Source organism: Pipistrellus hanaki, assembly GCF_964339955.1.
Source record: "Pipistrellus hanaki genome assembly, chromosome: 20".
NCBI classification, from domain to species: Eukaryota; Metazoa; Chordata; class Mammalia; order Chiroptera; family Vespertilionidae; genus Pipistrellus; species Pipistrellus hanaki.
The window spans coordinates 11018939-11045007 of NC_140522.1; the positions used below are offsets into that span (position 1 = coordinate 11018939).

General features: G+C 44.2%; 1 protein-coding gene across 1 annotated transcript in view; it reads left to right on the forward strand.

The window, feature by feature from the left end:
* Window positions 1–1007: 1007 nt before the first annotated feature.
* The window catches only part of DRC8 (dynein regulatory complex subunit 8), a 51011-nt gene continuing 25949 nt past the window's right edge, over window positions 1008–26069 (forward strand). Inside the window, exon 1 of the mRNA XM_084868965.1 lies at window positions 1008–1456. Coding sequence (XP_084725091.1) covers window positions 1426–1456 — 31 coding nt within the window. The 5' untranslated portion in view covers window positions 1008–1425. The remainder of the gene's footprint in view (window positions 1457–26069) is intronic.

Here is a 26069-nt window from a genome sequence, read left to right on the forward strand (position 1 = left end):
ACAAAATCAATAAAAATATATTAAAAAGAATATAAAAAATAAAAAATAAAAAACCAAGTAACTAGACCAGAATGACCGTGAAAGTTAAATAGAAATATTAATGATTGCTTTCCCACATTTTGGGGTGTTATGCATTTACTGTACGCAATTGTGTTCCCGTTATTTAAATATCTACCTTCTAATATGAGCCATTTTGTGATGATTTCCTCATTTACATTCAGTTTCAAAGAGAATGCTGATCACAGCGCCACAGAATATCTTCTATATAAAAAACTTACTTTTACTAAAGAATAATAGTTTGCTTTAGGGTTTAGAGAGAGATTACAGAAACAGCATCAATAAAAAAGGGCGTAAAAACTTAAAACCATGGAATACTGATTAACTTGCATTTGGAAGGCCTCTGAAAATGTAGTGAACAGTTTATGCATTTACGATAATCTAAGATTGAGTTTAATATATATTCGTTTGACCCTCATCATTAGGGCAAATTACCCAAAAACCACTTTAAAGAGAAACTTTTTTTTTTTTTTTTTAATAGTGAACGTATCCTTAAAAACGAGACCAAAACTTAACACCACGCTCCAGCTGCAAAGCTTCAGCAAAGCGGGACCTAAAACTTTCCAGTCCCTGGAGGTCAGGTGTCCCATTTCACAGCCAAGAACGTCCTCACATGCGTGACAGTCATCACAACACGGGCACGCTCTGGTTGCCTTGAGAACCTTCTATTTTGCATCAGAAACTGCAGCCCGGACGACGCGATGCTTGCGCCTTTTCACACGTGTCCCTGCAGCCATGCCTCTCCTCTGGGTCATAGCGGCTTCATGGCTCCTTTCCTCCAGCACCGCCCGTTCCCGTGCAGCCTCCGTCCCGGCTGCGCCGTCACCGGCCTGGGAGCGGGCGGCGGGCCAGGGCCGCGACGGGAGCAAACGAGGAGGCGGGGGAGCTCGGCCAACCCCCTCGGAGCCGGGCGCTGCACCCAGCTCCCATGCATTTTAAAATCTGCAGAAAAAAAATAAAATCGAGCCTCGCTAAGTCGTCCCAACAGGATGGGAGGGGACTTCAAGGGAGGGGAGGGCTGTGATGTCTCTAAATGGGTCGGAAATCTGGGAACCGAGGCGCGCGGAGCTTGACTAAACGAACGAGGGCTCGGGTTCTGCAGGGAAAGGCTGCAGTCAGGGCCGCGGGCGATGGACGGGACTTGAGGTCTCGCGGGAGTTGGGAGGGTCGGGGCGGGAAGTGGGGAGGGGGGGGCGCGCGCTCGGAGCCTCCCCCCCTCCATCACCCCCCGCGGCCGGGGTCGTCGCCCCTCGGGATTCCGAGGCCCCGGGCGCTTCAGACCCGACTCGCCGCGGGGCACGAAGCGGGTAAGGACGCCGCGTCCTCGGGCGGCGACGGGCGTCTCCCGGGCGACGGGCTCCGCACAAGATGGCGGACGAGAAAGAAAAGGAAACCTCAGGTAGGCCGCCCTCGCCGCCGCTGCGACCCAGGCCGCCCCCCACGGCCTGAGGCTCCCGCCGCGGACCGGTGACTGCGGAAGGGCCGCCTGCGGGGGACGCCGCCCTCCCGGCTCCCGCCACGGGCTCCGCCCTGTCCTCGCCCCTCCCTCCCGGGCCTCCGCCCCCTTCCCTCGGCCTCCCCCTGGGACCGAGCCCGGGGGCTGCGCGGGCTGCGAGGCCTCCATGGCGTCCTTGCCCGCGGCCGCGGGGCCCCGCCTCCAGGACCCCCGCTCGGGCTCTCGGGGCCGCTGCCCGGGCTGGGGGCCCCTGGCCGGCCCGGGGGAGGCGGTCTGTGCCGACCGCTGGCGGGTCCTCTCGGGCGGCCCCGCCCCGCCCGGGCCATGGCCTCCGCCGCCACCATTTTGGCTCCCGGACGGGGACACGGAGGTGGGGGGGGGGGGGGAAGCGCGGCGCGGACGGCCCCGAGGTCACAGGGCCCCTCCGCGCCGCCCGCCGCCGGCCTCCGAAATGTCTGCTGCGCCACCGGCTGGTGTGTCTTTTTACACAAACACACGACACGGGTTGGATAAAGATGGAGAGTTAACGGGGCGGGGGCGCGCACGAGCGCGGGCGCGGGCATGGCCACGGCCGCGGGCGCCCCCCCGCGGTGGGAGGGTGAACTGCGGGCTCGTGGCCAAGGGGAGCGGAGGGCTGGTGAATGTGGTGTGTGGAGGGCGATCTGCATGCAGCAACATGCTTGCAAACCCGATTTAAAATTTTTTTTTAAAAATTAAGATATTATATGTGTACATACCAATCCCCACACTTCCCCATTCCCAAACATGCCCTCCTCCTCATAGTTTGGAATACTATGCTGCCATAAAAAAGAAGGAATTCTTGCCGAAACCGGTTTGGTTTAGTGGTAGAGCATCTGTCTGTGGACTGAAAGGTCCCGGGTTCGATTCCCGTCAAGGACATGTATCTGGGCTGTGGGCACATCCCCAGTAGGGGGTATGCAAGAGGCAGCTGATCGATGATTCTCTGTCATCAGGGTTTCTAACTCTCTATTCCTCTCTCTTCCTCTCTAAAAAATCAATAAAAATATATTTTTTTTTAAAAAAGAAAGAAAAAGAAAAAAAAAAAGAAGGAATTCTTATCATTTGCAGCGACCTGGATGGAATAGGAGAACATCATGCTGAGTGAAGTAAGCCAGTCAATGAAAGAAAAACACCACACGATCTCACTCATTTATGGATAATAAAGAACATTGTAAACTGATGACCAAAAAGATAGATACAGAGGCAGTAAAGCAACAAACAGACTGTCAGATTACAGCGGGGAGGGGAGGGAGATATGGGGGAGATAAGAGATCAACCGAAGAACTTGTATGCATGCATGTGAGCACAACCAATGGAGGAAAAACTATGGGGAGGGAGGGCATGTTTTTATTTTAAAAAATATATATATATTTTATTGATTTTTTTTTTTACAGAGAGGAAGGGAAAGAGATAGAGAGTTAGAAACATCGATGAGAGAAACATCTATCAGTTGCCTCCTGCACACCTCCCACTGGGGATGTGCCGGAAACCAAGATACATGCCCTTGTCCGGAATCGAACCTGGGACCCTTCAGTCTGCCGGTGGATGCTCTATTCACTGAGCCAAACCGGGTAGGGCGCAAACCCGATCTTTGGTTGCTGTCCTGTTAGTTCCCCAAAACAACAGACTGTTTATATTTGGCAGTTGTCAGACTTATTGCAAAAGTTACATAAAAAAGATAAATATTTTTAGAAAGGAAAAAAACAAAACACCCTCTGCATTGGTTTCCTTTCCTGAGTGCTTACACCCCGCCAAAACACCGTTTTTCTCAGCATGGAACTAAGGGTTTCAGGTTGACAACTAACATTTACAAGTGAAAACACCGGGAATCCAAGATGGCTGCTCGGGTAGACACCTAACCGCAGCAGCACACAACAATTTCAATGGAATACAACTAAAATGTAGAGTGGACATCACCCAGAGCTACAGGTAGTCGACTGACTGAAAATTCTACAACAAGAAGGAAAGAGAAAACCAGAAGGAAAATCAGAGGAGCTGAAAAAAAGCCTAAGGTACAGAGACATGCTGCGCGCTTGCATGCACTTGCGCGGAGAGGTTGCAGCCGGAGAGGAGAAGCGGGCTGGGTGCTGCCCGGCATTCCCTAGCAGGAAGGAAATAAAACCCCCAGCCTGGGCTGAACCCCCGAACTGGCAGTGCTGAGCCCCAAGTTATGGGCCAGACCCTGGGGACCCAGGCTCCGGCAGGGGGAGACGGGGCTGTGAGGCGGAATCCCAGGCGAGCAGCAAAAAGCAGGGCCCCCGGAGTCGCGCGCACATTGCGTGCAGAGGACTGAATGTTGACTCTGATGCTGGATTACCCTAGCCGGAAGGAACAGGGCCTCCGGCGGCACTGAGCCTCAGTCCGGTCTGCTCTGAACCTCAGTTCTGGGCCAATCCCTGGGGACCCAGGCTCAAGTAGAGGGAGACGGGGCTGTGAAGTGGAGTCCTGGGAGAGCGGCGAAAGGCCGAGCCCCCGGAGTTGCGCACATTGCTTGCAAGGGAAGGAATGTTGACTCTGATGCGGGATTGCCCTGGAGGGAAGGAAACGGGAGCCCAGGCTGTGTTGGGCCCCAGTTTCGACTGCTCTGAACCCCAGTCCTGGACCAGACCCTGGGGACCCAGGCTCGAGCAGGGGGAGACGGGGCTGTGAGGCAGAATCCCAGGGGAGTGGCGAAAAGCGGAGCACCCAGAGTCGCGCGCACTGTGCGCAGAGGACAGTCTGTTGACTCTGATCCTAGACTCCCCTAGTGGGAAAGAGAAAAAAAAAAAAAGCTCCAGACTGGAGGAATGCGACAGGGAGCAGGAGCCCCTGCCGGACACCGGCCAGCTGGGCGCCAGCAGGGAGCCGGGCGACAGGGCCCCCAGGGGGGGGTGCCCCTGAGCCTTTGACCTCTGAGCGCGGGCAACGGAGCCAAGGCCTTGGGCTGCTTCCTGGGCGGCGCCAACCCCGGCAACAGGCTGGAGCAGCGCAGGAACCCGCGGAGAACAAAGGGGTGCCACAGGCCAACCTGCTGAGCTCCCAGGACAAGGAGGAAGAAACCAAAGAAGTTCTCAATGTGAAGAAATCAAGTGAGAGCAAAAGATAGTAAAATTACTTAAGAAAGAATACAAAGAAGATCTTGAAAAATCAGACTAAGACAGAACTCAACTCACCAGCCAACATTGCAACATATATGCGTTTACAAGTGAAAACACCAGTTCTGAGAGTCATTGGTCAAAGTGATCTCAGGGGAATCAGTGGAGAAACACGTGAAATTGAGCCAAAGATTTAGCAATTGATAAACAGGCTGTTCTTCTTCTTCTTCTTCTTCTTTTTTTTTTTTTTTTAAATATATTTTATTGATTTTTCACAGAGAGGAAGGGAGAAACATAGAGAGCTAGAAACGTCGATGAGAGAGAAACATCCATCAGCTGCCTCTTGCACACCCCCCACCTTGATGCGCCTGCAACCAAGGTACATGCCCTTGACCAGAATCGAAACCAGGACCTTTCAGTCCACGGACCGATGCTCTACCACTGAGCCAAACCGGCTTCGGCATTTTTGTTGTTGTTTGTTTTTCTTTTTTAATGGTACCGTTAGCCTGGGAAGTCAGAATTGTTTTATACATGTTACCTTTCCTAAAATGTCCTTGTAATGTTATTGTGCTGCTTCAAAGTATTATATCCCAATACAATTATATATATATATATATATATATATATATATATATAGTTAATTTTAAACTTCCCAGAAAACCAAATGACTTAATTTTTATTAAGTTCTTATTCAGACAAGCAGAAAAATTATTAGGAGAAAAATTAAGTAAATGGTGGAATTAAAAAAAAAAAAGATTTGATTAGGTCAGCATGAGAAAATGTGCTGGATTAAGCTGCACATACAATTTTTTTCTTTACCTTTTATAAGAAAGGTAAATAAAAAAGTCAAAAGCTTTCCTGATTTTTTCAGTTTTCAAAAATAGTTTTCTATTTAAAATAAAGTCAGAGGAGGAAGCAAGTCTGTAGAAGAAGGACTATTAAAAAGCTGAGTGTCAGCCGAAACCGGTTTGGCTCAGTGGCAGAGCGTCGGTCTGTGGACTGAAAGGTCCCAGGTTCGATTCTGGTCAAGGGCATGTTCCTTGGTTGTGGGCACATCCTTGGTGGGGGTTGTGCAAGAGGCAGCTGGTTGATGTTTCTCTCTCATCGATGTTTCTAGCTCTATATCCCTCTCTCTTCTTCTCTGTAAAAAAATCAATAAAATATATTAAAAAAAAAAAAAAAAGCTGAGTGTCAGATGGAGGCAAGATTTATCGTATGATCGCTTAGTAGGTTATGTCTAATCACTGGGATGTACAGTGTACACCTAAAACTAATATACTAATGTATGTCAACTGTAATTGAAAAATAAAAGATGATTTTGAAAAGAGCTGGATGCCATTCATTCAAGTGGTACAGCTATAATGCCTATCAGATTGGAGATACAAAGGTGGAAAAAGGTCTGTTCTCCCAGGGAGGGTGAGATCCCTAAGGGAAATAAGACATCAGAAATGAAAGGGAACAGTTAGCTGGGCTGAGCAGCCTGGGTGCCACATGCTGTGCCAGATGCTGTGCCAGATGTGTGACACCCCTCCTGGGCTGTGGGTAGCAGCCAGCGTCCCTGGGAGCTGATCGGAAATGAAGGCTCTCAGTAGCCCTGAGTCAGAGCCTGCATTTTAATAAATCTGCAAGTGCACATTAAAGTGTGAGAAGCACTTTTATGCTGTATCTCGTTTATTCCTAACAATGTTGTAGTTAACTAATGCATTTTGAGGAGCATGATGAAATGAAGGTGTGTGGTCTGAGGATAGACTAGGGACTCGTTTACGATATCTTTGTATGGTCATGGACATTCCACTCCTGTAGTTGATTTTCAGCTCTGAAGATTTAGAAATGACATGTAATCAGTTAATCAGAATTGTCAGGTTTTGGGATTCACTCAAGCTAAAGTCATGAACAGGGAAGTGCAAACCTGCATGATGATTTATTAAGGTAAGTAGGGTACCGTATGTTGATACACTGACCAGAAAGCTCATCTCTGCAATGCGATATGAAGTTTTGGGGAGGGGGAATTTATATTGCAAAAGTTGCTTGATGAGTGTGAACTCACACAAAAGAAAGGTTAATTTTGGAGGATATATCCATGACCCTATACGATCCGGAAGGAGGGGCCATTTTCTGAGTGTTTTGCAGCGTGCCCAGCACATGGCAGGAAATCCTGAGTTGTTAGATCATTTGAGTTAATTAATGTGTTTATGTTTTAACCAAAGCATTCCTTGCTGTTTCCCCAAAATCTACTCTATTCCTAAGAATATAAAACAATTTTTAGGGTTCCCCCCTCTGTTACAGATAAGTTATATGCTTCTATTTCATGTCGCTCAGCAAACATGTTTTTGAGAGCCAAGTATTCACTGGCCTGTCTTTAAAAAGCAATTACAAAAGTCCTCTTTGTAGAAATAATGTTTTAAATAGTTCCTCTATAATCTTAAGGGGTTTTTTTTGTTGTTTATTTTATTTATTTAAATATATTTTATTGATTTTTTTACAGAGAGGAAGGATTAAGGATAGAGAGTTAGAAACATCAGTCAGAGAGAAATATCTATCAGCTGCCTCCTGCATACCCCCAACTGGGAATGAGCCCGCAACCGAGGTACATGCACTTGACTGGAATCAAACCTGGAACCCTCAGTCTGCAGGCCGACACTCTATCCACTGAGCCAAACCAGTTAGAGCTATTTATTTATTTATTTATTTATTTATTTATTTATTTTTAAAGCCGAAAGGACGATTAAGTTTTTGTAGCCATCATATCCAGCTTTTCTTCAACATTTAGGGATTAATCTTTTTTTTTTTTTTTTTTTTAAATATATTTTATTGATTTTTTACATAAAGAAAGGGAGAGAGATAGAGAGTTAGAAACATCAATGAGAGAGAGTCATGGATCAGCTGCCTCTTGCACACCCCCTACTGGGGATATGCCCGCAACTAAGGTACATGCCCTTGACCGGAATTGAACCCGGGACCCTTCAGTCCCGAAGCCGACTCTCTATCCATTGAGCCAAATCGGTCTCGGCTAGGGATTAATCTTAAGTATTGAGAATACAGGGGTGGGCAGAAGTAAGTTTACAGTTGTGACATTCTTTTGAGTTAATAATGCTATTGTAATAATCATAACTTGCATGTTTTTTTTCCATATGAATAAGCAAAAACCTACTTTTGCCCACCCCAGTATTGGTTAGAAAAAGTTAATTCTATTGCAAGGTCTCTTACATTCTATTTATAAAATTTTTCTATAAGATTGTGTTTATTGAAGTTGCTAATCTTACTTGTAGTATTTTTGTGCTTTAACATTTTATAATTTAATTTGTCTTAGATTAAAAAATGTTTAAATGGAAAATCAGTACAGATTCTTTGGATCTTTACATCTTATTTTATTGGTTCTGTTGCCTAGAGAATTTTATTATAGGATTGGAAGGATCTTCTGTTTGTAATTGAAATCATTCCTCGGAAACTAATTGCTTAGAAATAAAATTCTAACTTTTGGCAGGCTTGTGAGTTTTGGAAGATATGACAGTTTTTTAGTAAGCCTCAAATACTCGAAGATCTCTTTAGGACTTACTATTTTTGTTTGTACTAAAATATTCTTTGTTACTTTGTTTGGTAAAGTTCCTCCGACATAGTTATTAACTCCTAGAAGGAAAAGGTTTTACATGTTTATCATCATAATTGTTATTATTTTTCTGTAATCATGCCACACCTGTCAAAACCTAACATTTGGAAATCTAAGACTAAAAACTCCCAGAAATTACTGGTGAATATTGCTTTTTAAGAAAGGGAACTGTTGATAGTACAGAATAGGATATGAAATAGTGGAAAAAGTGAGCTTTTGAGTAAGACCCGAATTTGAATTCTAGCTTTTCCAACCTCTATCTGACCTTAGCCAAGATTGTTAAACCTAATAAACCTCAGGTCCTTGAAATGTATTTTGGGAATAATTATCTATAATAAAAGTCTAAGCTGCCATTATGGCAGAATGAACGGTCGCTATGATGCGCACTGACCACCAGGGGCAGGCACTCAATGCAGGCGCTGCCCCAGGGGGTCAGTGTGCTCCCACGGGGAGCGCCGTTCAGCCAGAAGCCGGGCTCACAGCTGGGGAGCGCAGCGGTGGTGGTGGGACCTCTCCCGCCTCTGCAGCGAGCCTGGCTTCTGGCCAGAGGGGGCAGTGGCAGAGGCAGGAGCCTTTCCCACCTCCACTGCAGGCAGGCGGTAAGGAGCGAGGGGTCCCCGACTGTGAGAGCCCTGGACTGCAAGAGGGGTGTCTGGCTGCCAGCTTAGGCCCCATCAGGATCAGGTCTACATTGGCTGGCAGACATCCCCACTGGAAGTCCCGGACTGCGAGAGGGCTCAGGCCAGGCTGAAGGACACCCCCCCCTCCCCGTGCACGTATTCTGTGCACCGGGCCTCTGGTATGTATTCATAATGTTGTAATGGGGACAGTGTCTTTTTATTCATGTTTATATCCTCAGTACCTGCCCCAATGCCTGACACTAAAGGAATGCTGGGTAAATAGGAAGGGAAGTGCTTGCTACGTTTAGGGAACAGCTATTAGTAAATGTGTGACATGGATTCTAAGGAGTAAGAAAAACTTAAATCCAAGTCTTACCAACTATTGATCACATATGACGCATTTATACATATATTTGGGGCCACTTCACAAGTTTTGTCCCTGTTTTAGACTGTCTCTAGGTAGAGACTAACTAAAGAAAAAAACTAGCTTATTGAAATTTAACTTCCTCTAATTTAGAATTAATAAAGTTTGGAGAAAAACTGGATTTAAATTTATCTTTGATGTATAAAAATTTGTCAAAAATTCTTTATTTAAAAAATCAAATGGACAATGTAATATCACTTCAGACCCATTAGATTAGTTACTATTAAAAGAAGTGTTGATGAAGATGTGGGGAAGTGGCACCCTTGTATATTGTTGGTGGGAATATAAAATGGTACAGCTTGCTCTGGGTGGTGTGGCCCAGTTGGTTGAAGCGTTGTCCTATACATCAAAAGGTGGTGGGTTCCATTCCCAGTCAGGGCACATACCCAGGTTTCCACTGGGTGCCAGTGCCTGTGACTATGTCCTGGGACAGGGACAAGATGCCCGGCCCATGGTCCCGGGTGCCAACGGTTTCCACTTCCATCATTCCACATTCCCTCCCTCTAAAATCCTATATAATCCTACATAATAAAGAGCTAATATGCAAATTGTCATCACATGTTCATGCCATAAGTGCTCAGACATTCAACACCGGGGAGAGAGGAATGGGGACCAGCCAGGTACAAATGAGAGAGGAATGGGGACCATTCAGGCACAAATGAACTCACGAGAGAGGAATGGAGACCAGCCAGGCTGCGGCCCTGGCTGGGACAGGCTGTGGCCCTGCGGTTCTGGGTGCCAGTGCCTGCGACTGTGTCCTGGGACAGGGACAAGATGCCCGGCCCATGGTCCCGGGTGCTCCCGAGCACCTGCAGCTGTGGCCTGGGGGAAGCCGCCGTCCCACGGTCCCCTGCTGCTGCGGTCAGCCCCGGTCCTGGGTGCCTGCAGCCGGCCAGAGGGAGAGAAGCACGGGTCCCGCATGTCTGCAACCAGCCAGAGAAGGGGATCCTGGGTCCCGGTGTGGTGCTTGGCAGAGGTGGTTAGGGGCGATCAAGCCAGCAAGGGAGCAGTTGGGGGTGATCAGGCCAGTATGGGAGCAGTTAGAGGTGATTAGGCAAGCAGGCAGAGGTGGTTAGGGGTGATCAGGCAGGAAGGCAGGCAGCTAGTGGTCCTGGATTGCGAGAGGCAGTCAGACATCCTCCGAGGGGTCCCGGATTGGAGAGGGTGAAGATTGAGTTGACGGACCCTCCCTCCCCCTCTCCATGCACAGGGCCTCTAGTCAATAAAGAAAATGGTGCAGCTGCTATGAAAAATGGTATGGCAGTTCCTGGAAAAAGAAAAGAAAAGATTGAATTACTATATGATTCAGCAATTCCACATCTGGGTTTATACCCAAAATGATTGAAAGCAGGAACTCGGAATAGTTTATACCCAACGTTCATAACAGCATTATTCATAATGACCAAAAGGTGGAAACAGCTCAAGTGTCCACCAGTGGATGAATAAACAGAATGTATTATACACATACAACAAAATATTATTTAGCTTTGGAAAGGAAGGGAATTCTGGCGTGCTACCACAAGGTTGAATCTTGAAATTGTGCTAAGTGAATCTAACCATTCACAAAAAGACAAGTACTGTATAATTTCACTTATTTGCAGTACCTGGAGTAATCAGACTCAGGAACAGAAAGTAGAATGGCAGTTGCCAGGGGAAAGGGAAAAGGGAAGTTATTTAATAAGTGTAGAGTTGAGGTTTTGCAAGATGAAAGAGTTCTGAAAATATTGGTTGCACAACAATGTGAATGTACTTAACACTGGTGAACTGTACACTTAAAATGGTTAAGATGGTTAATTTTTTAAAATATATTTTTACTGATTTCAGAAAGGAAGGGAGAGGAAGAGAGAGAGAGAAACATCAGTGATGAAGGAGAATCATTGATCAGCTGCCTCCTGCATGCCCCCAATTGGGGATTGAGCCCACAACCTGGGCATGTGCTCTTGATCAGAATTGAACCTGGAACCCTTCAGTCCATAGGCTGATGCTCTATCCACTGAGCCAAACCAGATAGGGCATGATGGTTAATTTTTTATATATTATCACAATTTAAAAAAATCAAATGGAAATTTGAGCACACCCAAAATGAAAAAAAAAACACAAAACATTGGTCCATTGGCCCTGCTCTATCAGTGGATAGAGTATCAGCGTGCTGACTGAAAGGTCCTGGGTTTGATTTCTGTCAAGGGTACATGCCCAGATTGCAGACTCGATCCCCAGTATGGGGCATACAAGAGGCAGCCAATCAATGATTCTCTATCATCATTGATGTTTCTCTCTCTCTCTCCCTCTCCTTTCCTCTCTGACATCAATACAAATATATTTTAAAAAATTGGTATAGTGTTTTTGGAAGGCAATTTGGATATTCCTATTTAAAAAGATGATATTCACATGCTGTGATTCTTTAATATTTTGCCGGGTATTTTATTCTTAGAAGTATATTACTGAATGTAATAAAATAACTTATTTTTTAAATGCAGCAATAAATTTGAAGTCTAAAGACCAGGTCTTGATGTTCTGGACACTGCTTCTCCCCCTCCCACTCCCCACCCCCAATTTTTCTTGGGCATTTCATTTAATTTCTCTGAACAGTGGGAGAGAGAAGGGAATTTGTGTGATTTTGTTTATTTTTTATAATTTATTTATCTTTTACAGAGAGGAAGGGAGAGGGATAGAGAGCTAGAAACATTGATGAGAGAGAAACATCGGCCAGCTGCCTCCTGCACACCCCCCACCAGGGATGTGCCTGCAACCAATGTACATGCCCTCAATGGGAATCGAACCTGGGACCGACCCTTCAGTCCGAAGACCGACACTCTATCCACTGAACCAAACCGGTTTCAGCTTGTGTGATGTTTTTCTCATAATTTAACGGGTATGGAATTTGGGGAGGAAGACCACAGAGGTAAAATGCTATTTTCTTCACATCATATCGGTATAATTTTTGTCACTGTTGGCATTGACCTGGATCACCTGCTGGGAGTTCTGTCAGGTTTCTCCACTGTAAACTTACTCTTCCTCTCCCTTTTCCATCCTGGACTCTGGGAAGGAAGTCATTAGAGCCACACTGAAGGAGTGGGGAGTTTGCCCTCTTGAGGACAGATAATTATTTGGAATTTTTCTGCATAGATTTGTTTCCTGTCTCCTATTTATTTGTTTTCTCAGTCATTCCTTTATGTCAGTGCAGATGTGTGGATGTTAATTTATACTTAGAATTATAATTCAGTGCTCCTCCGTGTTTTTGTTCAGATTGTTACAGCTCTAGCCAGTGGGAGCTCTTTCCGTGGTTTCTGTGGCAGTTTGACATAGGCCCAGTCCATGTGTGGGCAAATATTGGAAGGTTCTTGACTATGATTTGGTCTTCCTGTCCTGAAATGATTCTGGCTGGCTTTTAGCTCTGCCCTTTGGCTCTGGGTTCCGCCCTCTGTGTCCCGCTCCCTTTTATGAGAGAGAGTACATGTTTTCAACTAAGTAATTTTCTAAACCTGTTTACTGCCAATAGAATTTTTGGATCCTCCCTTCCTCCAGTTGATGGACAGACGTAAACTCTACCTGCAGCCAGACATTCCTGAGCACTGAACCACTCATCAGCACCTGCCAAATACCCTAAGCCCCTGATTCCTAAGTCCCTAGGTCCCTAATCATAGGCCTTACATGAAACCACCAGTCAGCATGTGCGGAGTGCCCTAAGCCCCGTCCCCTATCCTCCCCTTAAAAAGTGCTTATACCCTGGCCCTCGCTCTCTTCCGCACTGTCTCTCTCTGGAAGCAGCTGGCAGTGGTACTCTTCTCTCCAATATAGTCTGTGTCCTGCAAAAAAAAAAAAAAGAAAAGAATTTTTGGGAGTCCAGTTGTTTCATTTTATTTATTTTTTTCAATTTGTGCTGTCTTTATCTTCTTTCAGTCCATGCTGGAGCTGCAAATATAATTCTCTTAAAATCTTCATGTGTGTCTTATGAATATTACTGTCTACTGGACAAAAGCCACATTTATTTGAGATAAGCCATTCTCTACTTCGGGCTTCTACTGAAATAGCTAAGAGATATTAAGTTTCCTTTGAAGCCTTCTTGTTTGATTGAAAGGATTTCTGAGACACATCCTTAAACTCCTAAGAGGTTCTTTTGCTAGTTTGTGTGATGCCTGAGATGCTAGATTTGATCTTTCTGAGGTCTTAACAGAGGATTTTATAGCCATATACTTTGTTTCATGTTTAAGTTGTGTTTTTCTGCCAGTGTCTTAAATTTGATTTTTTCCCAGAAGCCATTTCTTATCTTAGCATCTGTTGCCATCTAGAGAGGCAGGTAATTTCATAACTGTAGCAATTCATGGCTCCTTTTCGTTTAAGTTTTTCCTGTAGGCGATCTTTCTCCTCCATCCTATATAATAAGAGCCTAATATGCTGTTTCTGGTCATTGAGCCAACCATTCAACCAAAGTGTAATCTACACTAATAAAAGAGAAACATGCAAATTAACCATCACTCTGCTACCCCCACCAGCCACTCAGGAGGGAATATGCAAACTAGAAGGACAAAGATGCTGGCTGCCCAGCTGCTCCAGTTGTGGGAGTAGCGTGGGGGTGGGGGTGGGGTGGGGGGGCGCAGGATGCTTGCTATGAGGGGGAGGGTGGAGGGCTAAGTGATCTACAGGAGTAGCACTCCAGCTGAAGCAAAGATGGCAGACTCCAGCTGGAGCGAAGGCCTGGGTCCCAGGTGCCAGAGGAAAACCGGTGCTAGGAGCCCAGGGAAGGAAGGCCTATTGCATGAATTTCTTCATGCAATGGGCCTCTAGTATGATAATGATATGCTAAGGCTGCTCAACTGCTTGCTATGATGTGCACTGACCAACAGGGGCAGATGCTCCGACCAGTAGGTTAACTTGCTACTGGGTTGCTGCCAATCAGGACTGAGCGAGATGGGCCGGTCATGCCCTGGAGCCCTCCTGAGGTCCCTTCCCAGTTGGCCAATCTCCCACATCCCTTGCTGGTCCCAATTGTGCACTGGTTGGGTCCCTGGGCCTGTGCCCTCTTGCAATCTGGTACCCTTTGGGGGACGTTGGAAAGCCGGGTTTGGCCTGATCCTGCTGGCCAGGCCGAGGGACCCTGCTGGTGCACGAATTCATGCACCAGGCCTCTAGTTTTATTAAATGCAGCTAGAAGGAACCAAGGTGCACCTTTAGTAGTTTTCCTAGAAAATTTTTTATATAGACCATTTAGTTTATCATGAATATTTTCTACCTTCCATGTTAATATTATTTCTCCTGCTATTCATTAAAAGGACCCCCCTTCACAGTTGGCAGTATGATTTTCCTCACTTTCCTCTAAGCTGTAACCTACAGCATACTCAAAGGCCAGCATTTCCTGACTCTAAATCTCTCCCACATTTTTTTGGCATTTGTTATGGCAGCATCTCACTTTCAGGTTCCAAAATTCTGTATTATTATTACTATGATCTAAGTGGTATTCTGTCACTTTTGCCTTTAAGAATTTAATAGTCTAGTGAGTGTTTATTAATGCCTACAGGTTCTAAGTATTGGGTTAGACCAACTCCTGTTGTCCATTTGGTATTTACAGTCCTGAAAGGAACTGCCACCCCAGTTGAAGGTTACAAAGATCAACTATTGTCAATATTTCACCAGAGGACCCAGAGTTGAATCTGAATTTGAGTAAGAAGACAGGAGCCTGGGAAATATTCTATAGGATTATTGCCTTTGTATTTAAATGTGAATTTTTTTCAGCATATTTATATTCAGCTGTTTGACTTCTGTTTCATATGCAGACATCTCCAGTTATTTTCTTTTCTTGTGTTCCCTTCTTTATATAGCTCTGACCTTCTTTACCTGTCCTTTCCCTTCCTCCTGACTGTCTTCTCACTCCTGTGTATGGAGTCCTTTGGTGCTTGAGACTTATTCTCATGTAAATAAATTTCTTGACAAATACTTTTTTTTTATTGTCTAAAGTTTTACTTATGTCTCCTTTTCTCCCCCACTGACAGTTCCTCCATCCCAGCCATTCCCACTCTGGGCAAGCCCCCACCTCCAGTGTCTGTCCATTGGTTATGCTAATATGATGCATACAAGTCCTTTGGTTGCTCTCTAACTCCCCCACCTCCCCTGCCAGTTGTCTCTGGATCTATTTTTGTTCATCAAATTATGTTGATCATTATATCCCACATATGAGTGAGATCATGTGATATTTATATTTCTCTGACTGGCTTATTTCGCTTATCATAATGCTCTCCACTTCCATCCATGTTGTTGCAAATGGTAAAAGTTCCTTCTTTTTTTTTTAGCAGTGTAGTATTCCATTGTGTAGGTTTACCACAGTTTTTTAATCCACTCATCTGCTGATGAGTAATTCTACTTCTAGGATGAAAAACCAATCAGAATGGACATATGCACCCCTATGTTCATAGCAGCACAATTTACAATAGCTAAGATTTGGAAACAACCCAAGTGCCCATCAGCAGATGAGTGGACAAGTAATCTTTGTAGAACACTCTTCTCATCCCTTTTTCTTAACTTAATCTCCGCTTTCTCTTGGCCTACCACTTCTTTTGGAGCCATTTCAGAGTAAAGACTAGTCATTCTCCCATGTCTTTTTGCCTTCAAGTAGAAGTTGAATTAGCCCACTTCAAATTCCAAATTATTGCTCTTTAATTCTTACATAAAAATTCTTCCTTTGAAACTTGTTCTACTTCACCTTTTCTCTTTATTACTGTCTCCCTTTTGCTTACTGTTTGCTGATCAAAGCCTTTGGTATTTCTTTTCATGTCTGTCCCTTCCATATTCCACCATCATTCTGGATGACTTCAGGTAGGCCATTCATCCAACACAATAGTTTCATGATTCTTTATTTTTTTCAACTTCAGTGATCTTCATTTCCATTCTTTTTTAACATCTTATTCTCATATCTAGATCATGTGAGGCACTTTGAAATCCTGACTCTTATACTATCAACTGACCACAATCTCCCAGACTGCCAGTGGTGTTCTGTTTCCTTACTTAAAATACCTGCTGTTGGACCTTATCAAGCCTCTGGTTTCTGCAATCCTTCTATCTCCCCCCCCACCCCCCCAATTTATCAGCCAAATAAAACAGACAGTGGCTAGTGGAAGTAGAAAAGGAATTTATTAGAAGTTAGCAGGGAGCTCACAAAATCAACAGGGAATCTGGAGAGTGAACTTGGAAACACAACCAGCAAAAACCAAGGAGGTTGTACAGCTAAGGTCATGCTACAAGGACAGTTTGGTTAATCTTCTACTGCTGAGCTGAAACTGGATGACCGGTGGGTCCAGGCTGCCTGTCACTGTTTAAGCCAATTGAGCAGAGACAGGGTTGAGTCATACATGAGTGTTTATTCCAGTGCTGCCGGCAGCATGGGAGAGCAGCACGTCATCCGCCAAAATCTGCTCTGAGCCTCCATAGCAGCTGCTTGTGTTGGGCAGGAGAAAGGTTACAGGGAAAGTAGGCAAAAGGGAAACAATGGGAATAATGGTTACTTAGAGGTTACAGGCAATGTGGGCCCAGGGCAGGCCATCCTTATTTGGGCAACAATGTTGTTAACCTTTCTGTGATAATAGGCAGGTCTTGGATGAGAATGGACCCCATTCCAAGGTTGACACCCAGGTCCAAGGTTGACCCCTAAGTCCCGGGGTGTACAACTGCCAGTCAGGTTAGAATGTGCTTTCTATTTCTTTAAAAATATATTTTATTGATTCCTTATAGAGAGGAAGGGAGAGGGATGGAGAGCCAGAAACATCGATGAGAGAGAAACATCGATCAGCTGTCTCTTGTACACCCCCCACTGGGGATATGCCCGCAACCAAGGTACATGCCCTTGACCGGAATCGAACCTGGGACACTTCAGTTCACAGGTTGACGCTCTATCCACTGAGCCAAACAGGGTAGGGCTCTATTTTTTTTTTTTTTAATGTATTTTATTGATTTTTACAGAGAGGAAGGGAGAGAGATAGAGAGCTAGAAACGTCGATGAGAGAGAAACATCAACCAGCTGCCTCTTGCACACCCCCTACTGGGGATGTGCCCGCAACCAACGTACATGCCCCTGACCGGAATCGAACCCGGGACCTTTCAGTCCACAGACCGACGCTCTACCACTGAGCCAAACCGGTTTCGGCAGGGCTCTATTTTTTTATTTTTTTTATTTTATTTTTTAATGTTTTTATGTATTTCAGAGAGGAAGGGAGAGAGAGAGAGAGAGAGAGAGAGAGAGAGAGAGAGAGAGAGAGAGAGAGAGAGAGAGAGAGAGAGAGAGAAACATCAATGATGAGAGAGAATCGTTGACTGGCTGCTTCCTGCACACGCCCCACCCTGGGGATCGAGCCCACAACCCAGGCATGAAAACTGATAAGGAAATGCCAAGGAATTGAACCGTTGGTGCCTGGTTCATAGATCGACACTCAACCACTGAGCCACGGCGGGTGAATGTGCTTTTTTAAATCAGAATAAAACAATCATGGTTAACAGAGCATGAATAATACTTCTTACAAATAGTCCCCAGTATTCCATTTCGGTCCCTAACAGTACTACTGCCCTACCACTGTTAGCTAAATTCTTGCTGTTATTGCTTTTTCCATACCCATATGTAATTAAAAAACTGTCCCTACTTTTTTGTATTAGCTCCTTAAAATTCAAAATCCTGCACAAGACTATTGATTGGTTGAGCCTGGGTCACATTTCTATTCCTCTACTACCTGAAGACTGAGAGGGAAGATCTGTCCCTTTTGGCTTCTTTAGTGAGATGACATTGTACTCTGCTAATCCATACAATAGGAATTCCCTCAAAATAGGAAATATTTGGATCCTGGTTGCCAAGAAAACAAAGAAGAAAAAGGAGAGGAAGAGGAGGGGAAAAAGCAGAAGGAGAAGGAGGTAGAAGATGAGAGGTGGAGGGGAAGAGGAAGAGGAGAAGGCAGAGGCATCCATGAATGTCTACTTTAGCCTCCTGCTGGTTTGGGGGTGGGGAGGAACTTTGCTTAAAACTGTTGGATCGAACTTCAACCTCCTTATTCTCAATAGAGCAGTGGTTCTCAACCTTTCTAATACCGCGACCCTTTAATACACTTCCTTATGTTGTGGTGACCCCCAACCATACACTTATTTTCGTTGCTACTTCATAAGTGTAATTTTGCTACTGTTATGAATCATAATGTAAATATCTGTGTTTTTTTTCTGATGGTCTTAGGCGACTCTGCTAGAGGTTCTCAACCTGAGGCTCTACAGTCGAGACCCACAGGTTGAAACTGCTAGCAGGGTCGCCTAAGGCCATCAGAAAACACAGATTTTACATTACGATTCATAACAGTAGCAAAACCACAGTTATGAAGTAGCAACGGAAATAATTTTATGGTTGGGGTCACCACAACAGGAGGAACTGTATTAAAGGGTCGCGGCATTAGAAAGGTTGAGAACTGCTGCAGTAGAGGATTGTGCTTTGTTTTCTTAAAAATGGTAAACATTACACCTGAACTCCCTCAGCTTGTTGCCTCTACCTTTAAACATACCTTCAGCACTCCTTTCCTGTGCCCCTTAGTTTTTTAATAGAAGAGCCTTCCTTTCCTCATTTGTATTCATAATTCATCTACTTTTTTCTTCTCCAGAACTTACTTTCATTAATTAAGCCTTTCATCTTTTTAATTAAGAATATTTATTAATATCTCCTTTATGCCAGACATTGTTCAATGCCAGAAATATAAAAATGAACTTGATATAGATGTGAAAGACTTAGTATTTAGTGGGGAAAAACAGACACAAATAATTGATTGCAGTGTAATGATTAGATCACAATGAAAATTACTTATGTAATTTAAAAAATATATTTTATTGATTTTTTACAGAGAGGAAGGGAGAGGGATAGAGAGTTAGAAATAACAATGAGAGAGAAACATCAATCAGCTGCCTCCTGCATACCTCCTGCTGGGGATGTGCCCGCAACCAAGGTACATGCCCTTGACCGAATCGAATTTGGGACCCTTTAGTCCATGGGCCAATGCTTTATCCACTGAGATAAACCGGTTAGGGCTACTTATGTAATTTTAAAAATATATTTTCTATTAGAATGTCAGCACATCAGTTTTGTTCTCTCCTGTGTCCTCAATGTCTACTAGTATATCATAGGTGTTCAATGAATATTATTTGAAGTGATGTGTAAGCATAGAGGATGAATAGTTGGCCTAATCTAGAGAAGAAGAAGGAAGATGGGTGTCTGTGCGGGTAGAGATCGAAAGAGTGGCTTATAGACTTACAAGTTTGCCCAGCCTTTAAGCATGGCTCAGTGGTTGAGTGTTGAGCTATGTACCAGGGGGTCACGGTTTGATTACTAGTCAGGGCACATGCCTGGGTTGCAGGCTCGATCTCCAGTGTTGGGTGTGCAGGAGGCAGCAGATCCATGATTCTCTCTCATCATTGATGTTTCCACCTCTTTCTCCATCTCCCTTCCTCTCTGAAACCAATAAAAGTATTAAAAAAAAAAAAATGTAGGGGAAAAATTAGAGAGTACCAGCTTGAGAGAGGAGCAGGAACAAAGGTAGGGAATGGAGGAGAGGTGGATGGTTTGAGCAGTTAAAATAGTTATTAACAGTTAACATCTATATTTACATATTGTAAGCATTTATAAACATTTTCTTGTATAATACTTACATATTCTGTGTTTAAGGCATTATTCTCATTTTAGAAAAGTATGTTTGAGTTTTAGGGAAACTAAACAGCTTGCCCAAGCCCACTTGGTCTGTAAAGGTTAGAGTAGGGATTGGTTTGGGGTTGTTTCTGACTGCAAAGCGTGATGTTCTTTAAAACTACCCTGTCAATTAATGGAGTGATTCTCAAACTTGTCCCCTCATCAAATCCCCTGAGGTACTTTGTAAAAATACCGGTTCCTGTCTCTACTCAGGATACTGAATCAACTTAATATAAAGGATATCATTTGAAAGAGTACACTGAAGAGTTAGTAACTAGTAAACACCCATGAGAATGCATGGGGAATGGTGTGTACATAATAAATGTGTTCTTACTGTTTAACACCGTGGTCAGCAAACTGTGGCTCTCAAGCCACATTCGGCTCTTTGGCCCCTTGAGTGTGGCTCTTCCACAAAATACCACGGCCTGGACGAGTCTAGGTTCAAGAAGTGGTGTCAGAAGAAGTTTAAGTTTAATAAAGTTGGCGCTCCAAAGAAATTTCAATCGTTGTCCTGTTGATATTTGGCTCTGTTGACTAATGAGTTTGCTGAACACTGGATTAACACAAAAAAATACTTCTAACATTCTTATTTTATCAATATTGATAAACCTTCAGTCAGGATACAACATATTTTAAATATACATGATAGTCTGAAATGTGGCATCTTTTGTAGTAAAAGTGTGCTTGTTAACTAATATTTCTGGTATTATTTCACCATCTGATCATCTTGTAAAGTGCTTATTTCCACATATGGTCATTTCACTTTTGCTAAATGGGCACTCTATAAAAAGTAGCATTTTCTAGAACATCTGCTAACATGACATTTCTGTGAAAATAAGTATATTATTGCTAATATTTTCCTCTAAGCTTGGCAAAATTTCATAAAACTTACTGAAAACCTACTGAAAACCTACATATTAATTTTAGCTTAATTTAATTTTTGAGATATTATTTCTGATTTTGAATTAGATGTAATCATCCTAGCTAATAAAGAGGGGATATGCAAATTGACCATCACAGTGTCACAAAGATGGCAGTGCTCACAGCATAGGTGGGGTTTCTGTAACACAAGATGGCTGTGCCAATAGCAGAGGCTGAGTTCTGATAACAAGCCTTAAGGATCAATCAGCAGGGACCTGAGATTGGGTTGTGCTGGGCTGGGGCATGGGACCTGAGCCTGCACTATCTGCCCTGTGGGGCTTGACAGGGGACCTCAGGTCACAACCCAACCCTGGAGGCAGGCTGGGAAACCTCAGGCCACACCCCCCACCTGGCAGGGCTTGACAGGGGACCTCAGGCTGCTCCCTCTGTCCTGGGCTGGGGGACCTCAGGCCACACCCCCTACCCCAGTGCTGGGTTGGGGGACCTGAGGGTGCACTGCTGTCCCTGTGGCTGTGGGCCCCCCCCCCCTCTCCCCCCACAGGCAGGGCTTGATGAGGGACCTGAGGTTGCTCCCCCCTGCTGGATGCTGGGCCAGGGGACCTGAGGCTGTGCCCCTACTCGGCAGGGCTTGATGGGGGTGGGGCTGGCTGGGGCTGGGTCTCGTTAGATTTTGAGGCACCATGAGTGGGAGGGGACTTGACTCTGAGTCCCCCCGCACACCCTAGCCTCTGACAGGAGGAAGATTTCCATATACATGTTACTAATTTTCTTTAATCTCTGGCACTTCTATTATAGAGAAAGGGCACATAGCAATATTAAAATACTTCCTCTAATTAATCCCCCTTTAATGTGCATGAATTTTGTTCACTGGGCCACTAGTGAATTAAATAGAATTACCAACCAACCGGTTTCTCATATACATCAAGGGTATAGTTTAAACATGTTCTGTAGAAAGAAATTTTTTCCAGAGCACAATGATGAATTATGGCTTTTTTTTTTTTTTTTTTTTTTTTACATTTCTATATTTTAAAAAACATTTTTATTGATTTCAGAGAGGAAGGGAAAGAGAGAGGTAGGCTGTTCCCCCGCATGCCCCACACTGAGGATAGAGCTCACAACTTGGGTATGTGCCTAACAAACCCTGACCTTCTAGTTCATAGGTCAGTGTTCAACCACTGAGCCATTAGGCCAGGCTTTACACTTCTATTAACATGACTTATCAAGAGTTCAGGTTAAGTAAGATTTTTGCCTGGTGAAGGGGAACTGAGTCTGGATCTTTAAAAAACATTTTTAGGACCCCAGTAAACATTTTTTAAAATGTAAATTTAAACATTTTCATTTGTGGTGGTCATAGTCAATACAATGCTTTTTAAAGACAAAAGTGATTACAGTAGAGAAGTCCTTACAGTAGAGAAGAATAAACCAAACCCTGGTCCATGACCACATAAGCATGTTTCAACCAGGTTTTTTTGCCTTTAGTTGAGAGGGCTAAATGACATCTGAGTTCTCTTTCAACTTGAGATTCTGTGGTTTTTAATTGATTTTATTTCTGCACTGACCTAAATTTGTCATTAGCCAAACACTTCATGGAAGTTTCTAAAAATTTGTAGAACATCTTAATCTGTTGTGTGTTAATAACTAATGAAGATATATGGACTCCATTTAGCACTTTTGCGGTGAAATGGCACCATAATGTTACTGGCGATTGGACCTCAGTTCAGCAACCTCGGTACTTGAGCTCTGACTAAGAAAGAGTTCAGAGCCAAGACTCAAATACAAGCAAAAGTTTATTTAGAAAGTCACAGGGCCAGGCTGGAGTGGCTCAGTTTGTTGAGTGTCATCCGTGTACTGGAAATTGCTGGTTGGATTCCATGCTTGTGTTGGGTGTTTGACCCCCAGTTGGAGAGTGTACAGAAGGACACTGATTGGCTTTTCTCTCACTTCAGTGTCTCTCTCAGCATGCCCTTGGGTGAAAATTAAAAAAATAAATAGTTATAAAAAAAGGCACGGAGGTAGAGAAAGTGAGCTCTGGGAGAAGTGAGCAGCTGGGCCGTGTGGGTCAGGGAATAAGTTAGAGGCAAAAAATGGGCCTTTGGAACTTGGGAGAAAGCGAGTGAGATGTACAGGCCTGGGGGAAGGAGAGGGCAAAGGCGAGGGGCACACTCCAGAGAGAGGAGCACACTCTGAGTGCTCCATGCTGGGTTTTTATTTGCTCTCTAATGGCGGAGGGAGATCTTAGGGAAAGTCCCAGGGGAGGATCTCAATGGAATGTCCATCTCCTTCCCAGGAGGTGTTCTTTCAGGGCTGTGGTCCCAACTTATTGGTTGGTGCCAGGGTAGGGGGTCATGAGCCATCACAGCTGGTCCTAAAGTCAGCCATGGCATGTGTGGTGCCACCTCACTTCCCCCCCCCCCCCCCCCCCTTTTCCTTACCCCCTCTGTTAGCCTTGCTGTCTTTCTGGGCCTGGAGCTGAAACACAACTGAGGCCTGGTTTGACCAAAACTCTGTCAATAGACTGGAGACTTTATTCCTAAGGTTATTGGATGTGGGTCAGAACCTCACTGTCCTGCGGGATTAATGCCTAAGGGAGTGGTCATGCAAGAGCTTGCATGAAGTCCTTGGAGGCTGTTCGCCGGCTCCTCTGTTTCTCCTCTGAGGGAGGCTACCACGTGACTAGCAACATGCCAGGGAGGAAAGGCAGGGGAGGGTCTGAACATCGACATATAAGTCAGGAGGTCTGGACCTCCAGACCAGCAGTATCCTGGGGGAGGAAAGGCCATCCTGGGGGTGAGGCCCTTGTTTTCCCAGTTTTTCCCATTGCTAGGCACCTGGGACTTTCCACCCTGGCGATATTCCATACCAGGCCTATTGCTCTGGCTCTGCTCATGTCTGTCTGTCCACTACAGTACCAATTTACACCAATATATAGAGAGAAGCACAGACTTTTTTTACTCAGTGATTATACATTTGTTTACATTGCATTTTATTCTAATAAATATATGGGTTAAAATATATTTCTTAAAACAATAATTTCCTTAGGTACTGTCTTTGTTATATATTCTAATAATCCTCAAAATTTTCTTCTATATAAAAGTTACATTTTCATGAGATATTTTAAAATCAGAGGCATTGTTTCAGGTGTTGTTTTGAAATGTTGATTTGAGCAGTGTAAGTTGCCAAATATTTTTGCAATCACTAATAGCCATTATTTAAATATCATGTGGAGACAATTGTTATAGTCATACCTTTATTTAAATTTGAATAGTCTAAATGTATTTTTCTGATATCAAAAATTTCTAAAGCTTTTATTAATCTGTCATATGAAAATAATAGTTTAATATAACTTTCTGACATGTTATGGTATCATGATATTTTAGCCATTCTTTGGCAAGAATATACACAGTCAGTCTGACTATAATTTTCATGAAAAGGGCAAGAAGGGGAAAATGATGTTTTAGTTTGGGTTTGGCTTGCTGGTTGGCATTACTACCTGGAACGTTGGATAACAGTGTTCAGAATGAGTATTAGAATTGTTAAACCCATTTTATTGTGTAATATGTATGCCCTTTAATTTTATAACCAACGATACATTTGAATTAGGATGCAGTGTGTCACCATTTTTTAAGTGTAGTTCAGTGTCATAAAGTACACATTGTTGTGCAACCATTGCCACCATCTATTTTCAGAATCTTTTCATCATCCCAAACAGAAACTTTGTACCCATTACATACTAACTAACTCCCAAACCCCACCCCTGGCAGCTGCCGTCCTACTTTTTTCTCTCTGTGAGTTTGACTATTCTACGTACCTGTAAATGGACTTAAGCAGTACTGACCTGTATCTGCCTTATTTCACTTACTGTCTTGAAGACATTCAGTCATTTTGTAGCATGCACCAGGATTTAAATTCTTTTGAAGGCTGAGAAATATTCCATGCTGTGCATATACCACATTTAAAAAAAATATATTTTATTGATTTTGTACAGAGAGGAAGAGAGAAAGATAGAGAGCTAGAAACATCAATGAGAGAGTCTTCCATCAGCTGCCTCTTGCACACCCCCCACTGGGGATAGGCTCGCAACCAAGGTACATGCCCTTGACTGGAATCGAACCTTCAGTCCTCGGGCCGACGCTCTGTCCACTGAATCGAACCGGTTTCAGCAACCACATTTTGTTTATCCATTCATCCATCCATGAACCTTTGGGTTGTTTTTACTTTTTGGCTACTGTGAATAATGCTTTTGTGAGCATTAGTATACAAACATCTTCTCGAGTTCCTGATTCATCCAGAAGTGGACTTTCTGGGTCATTTGGTAATTTGATGTTTAGCTTTTTAAGGAACTGCGGTACTGTTTTCCAAGGATGATCCTATTATTATCACCATTTAAGTTGAGGAAACAGGCAGAGAGACTCAGCCACTTACCCAAGATCTCACTGCTAGTACGTAGAAGAGCCAAGTTTGAGCCTAGATGTCTAGCTCCAGGGCTAGTGCTCTTAATCAGATTACTGTACCTACTGTCTCTGTTGTATCAGTTTTAGCAATAATGGAACATTATGCTCTCCTAATTGGGAAAGATTGGCTGATATCAGTCTTTTGAGAATTGGACTATATCGAACCAATATTTTTATTCCTAATACTAGAGGCCCGATGCATGAAGATTCATGCAAGAATGGGCCTTCCTTGCCTGGGCTGCCAGCACCGACTTTGCTCTGGCTGGAGCTGCCTGTCCACCTTCCCGCACTGCCCAGGGGCCCGGAGCTGCCGGGGCGGGGCGGACACCTGTGTTGTTGATTTGGGGATGATGCAAGCGTCCCTCCCTGCCCCTGGCCACTCCGCACCTGAGTATGCAAATTAACCCACCATCTTTGTTAATGCATGCATCCACAGATCGATGCTCTATCCACTGAGCCAAACCAGTTAGGGCTCTAGTATATTCTTAACACAATAGCCAAAGCGAATAGAAGCCAGGCCATATCACATCACATCACTGCCTATAAACCTTCAGTGCTTTCTCATCTCATTGAAAGTAAAAGACAACATCCTTAATGTAGCCCCTGTATAGAATCTGTCCTCCACCCCAAAACTCATCTTTTCTGACCTTATTTCTTGCCATTCTGCTTTTCTGTTCTCTCTGCCTAAAAACTATTCTTGCAGTAATTTACAGGGCTCTTTCCCCTCCTTTGGTTTGCATAGAAGTCAGCTTATCATGAAGTAGGCCTTCCCAAGCCATCACACCAC